Source organism: Micropterus dolomieu, linkage group LG19 (genome assembly GCF_021292245.1).
Source record: "Micropterus dolomieu isolate WLL.071019.BEF.003 ecotype Adirondacks linkage group LG19, ASM2129224v1, whole genome shotgun sequence".
Taxonomy (NCBI): Eukaryota; Metazoa; Chordata; class Actinopteri; order Centrarchiformes; family Centrarchidae; genus Micropterus; species Micropterus dolomieu.
In genome coordinates this window covers 26,364,459-26,372,351 of record NC_060168.1, presented here as the reverse complement: position 1 = coordinate 26,372,351, position 7,893 = coordinate 26,364,459, and the positions used below count along the sequence as shown (strand labels likewise).

The following is a 7,893-nucleotide window of genomic DNA, read 5'->3' as shown; positions in this document are numbered from 1 at the left end:
CAGTACCAGATAAAAAGAAATCAGGGAATACTAATTTCCTGTCTTCTTTACTTCTAACAATCATGATATTGCTCTTACTTGCATTATATTTGATATCGAAATCTGCACCGTACTGAGAGCAAACCTTCAACAGTTGTTCATACATCATGTATTACATTTATTTAATTGTTGTGAAAAGTCATCCATATACATGTTAAAAAGGAAAGGTGACAAAATACCACCCTGACGAATACCATTACCAACAGTAAATGGTTCTGATACAGAGACCCCATTTCACCTGCATTGACTGGTGTGAATACCAGAAGACTAGGATTCTTATAATTACTTTTGGAAGGTCTATAATTGTCCATGCTGTTTATTTTGCCAGTTTTGTCTTTAATGACGGGCACTAATAAAACCGGCAAGATAGATTCAGGCAGAATCCCATGAACTAGGAAACCTGTCAAACAAATAGCAAACAGGGGAACAAGTTTCTTACTTGCATATTTTAGATGTTCAGCGGTTATTTTATCGGTCCCACACACTTTATTGTCATCTAATCCCAATACTGCAGATTGCACCTCTTCTGAATTAATAACCACATTTTCATCATTATCAATTTTTTCCACCCAAAAAGTATTCCTCCCAATACAGTTAAACAGCTCATGATAATGTAGCCGCCACATCTGGCAAATTACATCTGAGCCACTGACACCCTCAATATTTGAGGGTAAAGACATTTTAGTACTGTTCATGGCTCTAACCTCTTTCCAAAGGTATGGCAAGGTATTTAAATAAAAGCATCTATTAAAATAACAGACAAGTTATATCACTATATCTGTCTGTGTGTGCCCTAGATGTGAATGAATGTGCCCTCTGGAACCATGGATGCTCTCTTGGTTGTGAAAACATCCCAGGCTCCTATTTCTGTACCTGCCCTAAAGGATATGCTCTCCTACCAGACAGGAAGACATGTCAAGGTATAGTGGAAACATATGTTGTTGTTATTATTTTGTTGATTATAATTTCTGTTCTAATTTCTTAAAAAAGCCTTCATTTTAATTCCATAATGTTTTAATTAGTTTTATGGCAAATTGATGGCACAAGGAAAATCCATTAACAGATGAAGTTAAATTAGCAGTGAAGCTGTTAATTGTGTATTGATTGAAGTTAGGGGACAACAGGGACAAACTATTACTAAGACTTCATACATGTTCCCTTGTAGCTTTCAAATATTTCAAATAAACATCTGGACACTATTAATAAAATTGTCTCAATCCCTTGATTGATGAGAACCGGCATTCAGTTAGTATTCAATATAATACTATGTATATCAGTTTTGCCCTTTATGTGAAGCTATGTCAAGTGCAGTGTGAAGCAGGACTGCATCTTAACCTGATTTTTCCATTTTCCAAATTGATGTGTTTCTGAAACATTCTATTCTATTCAATATGTAGGTTGTATTCAAAAAGTGTCAACACTTTGTTTTGGTCAGCATAATGAATGTGGCTCTGGTTTCAAATTAGATCCTCTTCTTTTTGTGGTGCAATGAAAGGCGGTATTTGTCCCCCAGACACTACTTTGACCTTACAGAGCCATTAAAAAAGGCTGGGTCACATGCTAGACATGTTGGACTAGACATTTGTGAGCTGCCAATTGTGTGTTAGGTTATTTTCTTGGGTCAAAACATTGACACTTTGTCACTAAAAGTCTCCTAGTCCCTTAGAGCTGTGTATGGTAGAAAGAAGCAGCGTTTTCATATTAATGTTAGCAAAAGTAATTTTTAACAATTTCTTTTTAGCAGTAGAGCAATATATTAGTTTTGCTGTTATCTATTGAAAATCAGACCGTGGCCAGTTTACTGGTAAAATGTTTAAAAGCACTATACTAGAACATGTGGTGTTTGGAGACATGTTAATTATTTTACCAATCCAGATATTGCATTTAGCTTTTCTACCTCAGTCTGTGTCTCATCATACCTATTTGCCATAATGCAGGTCTGTTGTCTGCCAGTAACAGATTCATTTTTAGTGAACAGATACCAAAGACAATCTAATATTTTGCCAACATGCGTTGCAGTCATAACAGAATGTATAGAACATCTTTATATAGTTAAATAAACTGATATAACCAATATATTTTGTCAAGGATTTAATGATGATATTGTTTGTTCATTATTTACAGTTTTTTTTTCCTAAATTGCTGTCTAGGTTGCCCTGTTACCACAGTGTATACACAGTGATTAACTTTATTAAACTTTAAGTAAACTTGAGTTTAAATTAACGTATTAAAACACATTATGGAAACACCCTAATCTCTTCTCTTCTAATCTCACAGCTATGAGGCCAAGAGAACAGGAAAGGCTCACAGACACAATGAGATTAGATGACGAGGTGACATTTGCAATAGGGAACATATCTGGTCAGCAGCTTTGTCTCTCTAAGCTGTTTAGCAGACAACCTTTGCCAAGGTCCAAAAGAAAACAAACATGCAGCCAAGCAGCAAGCCAGACAATGGAGACAACGACAGAGATTACATGGAGGAGGTTATAATCGGGCTGCTTGTGTCTTTTATTTTTGATTCAACACAACAAAATGGAAAAAATAATATACAGAACATAAACAATGCAGTTATTCCAATGATTCATCTGGGTATTAAGTTACTTTTTTAAAATACACAACAGTTTTTCCTGCATATTTGCAAATATATTTCTTCAATTAAGTGCAGCATCTAGTTGGTTAGTTTATCAAAACATACCTTAAAAAAGTGCAAAACAATGGCTAGCAAGAGAAATAATTTACCCATTACAGTCAGAGGCACAGCAACAGATACTGTAACAATTTCACATCAGTTTCATATCTGTATAGCCTGTCTCTGTATACCTGGCCCATATTCTCAGGTACGGGAGATGCCACTCTTCTGTGAGCTAACATTACATCATCCTCACTGTATGAGTATTGACTGCATTCCCATCACACTTTCACCTATTTTCATAAGGTTGGGGCTGACGTTATAAAGGGATTTTACCAGAGAAGGGCCTAAGAAGCTTGTTGTCCATCTGGCTCTGTTAGAATCTACTCCCTGCTGAGCCCAAAAATAACCTTGAAAAAAATATATGGCTCTTCATGAATTGCTGTATTCATTAATTGGTTGTTAACTAGCTTTATTGTTTCACCCGTTTCTAAGAATGTAACACTCTTAGCTTCAATTTAAATTTTCAATTCAATTCAATTTTAAATTTGTATCATTATTGTTACAACAACAACATTTTCTTCCCACATTCAGAGATCATACCATGTGATGGCAATATCACCAAGTGTGGCAATGGATGCCTGACAACAGACAAGGGTGCGGTCTGTGTGTGTCCTGAGGGATCTTTATTAAAGGAGGATGGACAAGCCTGTACTGGTATGTACTATATTACACTTTTCAAGCTGTAATAATATAATCATATTTTTTCTGTTTTTTTATTTTTAAGTGAAAATGTGCCATTCAGTGTTCACATCTTCACAAATATACCACTGTAGAAAGTATTATGTGTTTGTATTCTGAATCTTAATATATATAGTGTGATTATCCCCTCCCTGGAGGTGAACAACTGAACTAATAACATTAAGGTATACACAGAATGATGTGCAGTTTTACTGCAACAGTAATATGTCTCAGAGTTTTGGCCATTTTAATAAACTGAGCAAGATAATATTCTAACTAATATATTATTTCTAGCCAAAATTATTATAAGTCAAATATCTTATAAGTGAAAGTAGGATGAAAGTGGTCAAACTGGGGTCAGGTGGATCAAAAGTTTGACAGCACAGCAGTGCAGTAACTGGGTGGCTTTGCTTTACTGCTCTACAGATAATGATCATTCAAGTCATTTAGAATAAGGCATCATCTATGAAGACTGAGGTTTTGTCATACGTTTTAATTGCCGGCCTAAAGAAGCTTAAAATAGGCATTCTGTAGCCAGTGATTCAATGACTATGGTACAGTGGACAGCTCCTGGTATACAATAATATGTAATGCTTTCTTCCGTACAACCAGTGCAAATGCTGTAAACAAGAAAGTACTACATAATAATTGTTTCTTACCAGTAATAAGACACATTAAGAAAGTGTATATCATTATACTGCATGGGGCTGAGTCCTGTTAGAAAATGGGGCCTCTATGTGAAGTACATGTTTGTGTGTATGTGTAACACTATTTTTTGCTCTTGTAGGCTGCTCTTCTGCAGACAGAGGGGGTTGCAGTCAGCTCTGTATTCCTGTCACCCCTAGTAGGTGGCAGTGTGGTTGTCTGCATGGCTACCAGCTTCACCAAGATGGCAAGCGCTGCATTGCCCCTGGTGAGTTATACTTATGGCAAAGCAGACAGCTGAAGCAGATAATCCCCCACAGATAAACACTGTGTAATCTTACGGTCTATATTACTGTTAATTTTTCACAAACACGTTCTGTAATTAAAATAAAAAGGTGAAAATGACAATGTTAAACATACATTACGAGTTTTGTGGGCTTCACTACAGTACACCTCATCATAAATAATGTATTTTTGTTCTTCAGGACCACCACCTTATCTACTAGTTGCCAATCTAGTGGATGTGAGACAAATAAATCCCGATGGCACTGGGGATCAAACCCTTGTAGAGGAGCCCAGAGGAACAATCATAGCTTTGGACTATGACCCTGTCTGGAACAATGTAAGATGAAAAGCCCTGTCATCTTTTATTGCCAAAGCAATAGTAGCACAATATGATTTTGTACTCCACTAATCTATGGTCTGAGTCCTGAGAATGAGAATTTAGGTAGACCAGATTCAGGTTTTGGTGAAGACATCTGGTGACACCTATTGGACAGAGTTGGTGGTTGCAGGGTTCACCAATGTTTAATGAAAAACTTTTCTACTTTATTTTGTGGTACTTTCAATATGGAACATATTCAGTGTTTTACTTTATATAATGAATGCATTTCTTATATATATTTTCTGTATGCATTTTGAAGGTGTACTTTGCTAATACACGCCGTCAGACAATTGAGCGTGTTGATTTGAACGGTGGGTCTAGAGAAGTTCTTGTCTCTGATGGTTTGGACTCTCCAGAAGGACTGGCGATTGACTGGGTCCACCGCAGGATGTACTGGACAGATACACGGTGTGTGGTGTTTGCAGAGAGTAAATGTTGAAGATTGATAACGAAAATACTGTTTCAATTAAGTACTGGAGGTTCGAACTGTGTTTTTAAGCTTTTGATACTTTGGTCATATTAGATTTTGTGAATCTGTTCATTCATCATCTTAAGTGAGTCTATTTTTGGAGTTGGTTATAACTAAATAACTGTTACGTTGCTAAACATTACCGGAATTGTTTTTGTTTTATACTTCTGTATACATTTGTCCTCCAGCCAGTCAACTGTTGACTGCAGTACCTTGTTTGGACTGAACAGAGAAACCATTGTAAGCAAAGGGCTGGAAAAACCAAGAGGAATCGCCGTTCATCCTTTGGCAAAGTGAGTGTGGCTGCATATATGCTAGTTTTTTGTTTGGCAAAAAAAACTGCATGCAGATGAGGGTACGAGGGTTAGTACAATTACGTATGTAGCAATCTACTGATCTGATTTATTGTTTATTTGAGAAGGGGCAGTGTACAAAGATCAACATTCAAAACAAATATAAATGTAATGTAATGTTTGTAAGTAGATGCAGTAGATCACTATGTTTCAGAGACTAAAAACATGGGAGTACCACAGTGGTAATTAATGTGCCAACCAGGTTGAAAAAAACTAATTTCATTCTATCTTACGTCCCACATCTTTAACCTCCAGAACATTGTCCCGTTTACTTTTTTTATTGAGTAGCTTCCTAGTTAGAAGAAAACTTAATTCTTTGAAGGCTTGCTTCACTATAGTTTTAATCCAAGAAGGTTTCAAAATGATCATGTGTTTTTGATAATAGAGTATGGACACACTTGAGGTTCTGTAGATTTAATAAACTACCTATGCCTAACTTAATTTTTTTTTTTTACTTTTTGAGGAAGTTGTTCTGGACTGATATAGGGGCACAGCCTGCCGTGGAAAGTGCTTCTTTGGAAGGGAAAGACCGGGCTGTCATTGTAAGCACCAACCTTTTGACACCAAGCGGCCTGACCATCGATTTCACAGAGGATCGTCTGTTCTGGTGCGACCAGAGGAGGGGCATGGTAGAGACTGCTGCCCTGGATGGCTCAGATCGACAGGTCCTGTTAGAGAACCAAGTAGGTGAGGCTTGTTTGACATATACACATTCACAAGTGCACTGTTGGCTTATAAAACTGTAATTCTAGACGGATTAATTAGTCATTAAGCGCACAACAATACTATAGCTGAAGTTGATGAAGCTGGCCTAAGCATGACAAAGTGCACCTTAGACTGACTAAAAAAGCTAAGTCTAACAGACTTAACTGAAGATGTCCTAAAGCAGCCATAAAAGGGGAAGAAATGAATATGTGTGTGCATATGTGTGTGTTAACTGCCCGTTTCCTTTAAACATCACATATATTGAAAACCCTCTTTAACCAGTGTCCTTACCTTGACAGTAGATAATATGAACAGATGATATACTATAGCTCTCACCTTGCAGTATTTACTTAATGCTGGTCTTCTTTCTCTCTAATCTGATTCATCCAGGTCGACCTTTTGACCTTGCAGTGTTTGAGGACAGCTTGTGGATATCTGATCGGGAGCACCAGCAGCTGAGGAGTGTACACAAGCGGACTGGGAAAAAGCTGCAACGTATCCATGGCAACATGGTCCAACCAGCATCCATTGTGGTGGTTCATCCCCTTGCGAAACCAGGTATAGAGATACAACAGGGATTCATTTTAGAGATTAATTTGTTCAGAAGTTTTCCACTGAGGTTTAAAAACACTACATGTAGCAACTCTAGCACAAGCAATATCAAAAGGAAGGATTACAAGATGAATCAAGATCACAGTGAAAGATTGCGCATTATGAAATATATTCTGCTGCCCCCTTTACCCGTTTTTATTCTACCACGTGTATTTAATAAGCTATGCAATAACACTGACTAAACAAATTTTTATACAATGGCCAATTTCTAAATTAAGTCTTTGAAATAACCGCTCAGATGTGTGTCCACCCATCCTAAAAATTCATGATTAAACTTACAAATCATTTTGCATCCTCATCTCCAGGGGCAGACATTTGCCTTCACCTGAACGGAGGCTGTGCCCAGGTGTGTGAAAGCAAACTGGGTTTCGCCCACTGCTCCTGTCTGTCACGGTACATCCTATCAGCTGATGGCAAAAGTTGCTTGCCTGCAGTTGCTTTAAATGGAACAACAGGTGATTTATTTTAAGCTAACTTACTTGAGGTGCGTACACTTCTGGATAAACCATATGATGAATAGTTACAGTGAGGAAAATAAGTATTTGAACACCCTGCTATTTTGCAAGTTCTCCCACTTAGAAATCATGGAGGGGTCTGAAATAGTCATCGTAGGTGCATGTCCACTGTGAGAGACATAATTTAAAAGAAAAAATCCAGAAATCACAATGTATGATTTTTTAACTATTTATTTGTATGATACAGCTGCAAATAAGTATTTGAACACCTGAGAAAATCAATGTTAATATTTGGTACAGTAGCCTTTGTTTGCAATTACAGAGGTCAAACGTTTCCTGTAGTTTTTCACCAGGTTTGCACACACTGCAGGAGGGATTTTGGCCCACTCCTCCACACAGATCTTCTCTAGATCAGTCAGGTTTCTGGGCTGTCGCTGAGAAACACGGAGTTTGAGCTCCCTCCAAAGATTCTCTATTGGGTTTAGGTCTGGAGACTGGCTAGGCCACGCCAGAACCTTGATATGCTTCTTACAGAGCCACTCCTTGGTTATCCTGGCTGTGCGCTTCGGGTCATTGTCA

General features: G+C 37.6%; 1 protein-coding gene and 1 long non-coding RNA gene across 5 annotated transcripts in view; one reads left to right on the top strand and one right to left on the bottom strand.

The window, feature by feature from the left end:
- Positions 1–7,893, bottom strand: part of LOC123957183 — a 79,707-nt gene that overhangs the window by 56,682 nt on the left and 15,132 nt on the right. For all 3 annotated transcript variants that reach the window (XR_006821753.1, XR_006821752.1, XR_006821751.1), the window contains exons 3-4: positions 6,584–6,792; positions 6,097–6,210 (exon numbers count right to left, since the gene is read on the bottom strand). This is a non-coding gene — a long non-coding RNA (uncharacterized LOC123957183). The remainder of the gene's footprint in view (positions 1–6,096; positions 6,211–6,583; positions 6,793–7,893) is intronic.
- Positions 1–7,893, top strand: part of egf (epidermal growth factor) — a 24,566-nt gene that overhangs the window by 7,280 nt on the left and 9,393 nt on the right. Inside the window, exons 8-16 of one of the 2 annotated variants that reach the window (XM_046029778.1) lie at positions 837–959; positions 3,265–3,387; positions 4,199–4,324; positions 4,542–4,678; positions 4,980–5,128; positions 5,378–5,482; positions 6,006–6,229; positions 6,638–6,805; positions 7,165–7,314. In XM_046029778.1, coding sequence (XP_045885734.1) covers positions 837–959; positions 3,265–3,387; positions 4,199–4,324; positions 4,542–4,678; positions 4,980–5,128; positions 5,378–5,482; positions 6,006–6,229; positions 6,638–6,805; positions 7,165–7,314 — 1,305 coding nt within the window. The remainder of the gene's footprint in view (positions 1–836; positions 960–3,264; positions 3,388–4,198; positions 4,325–4,541; positions 4,679–4,979; positions 5,129–5,377; positions 5,483–6,005; positions 6,230–6,637; positions 6,806–7,164; positions 7,315–7,893) is intronic. The other variant, XM_046029779.1, reaches the window with a different exon arrangement.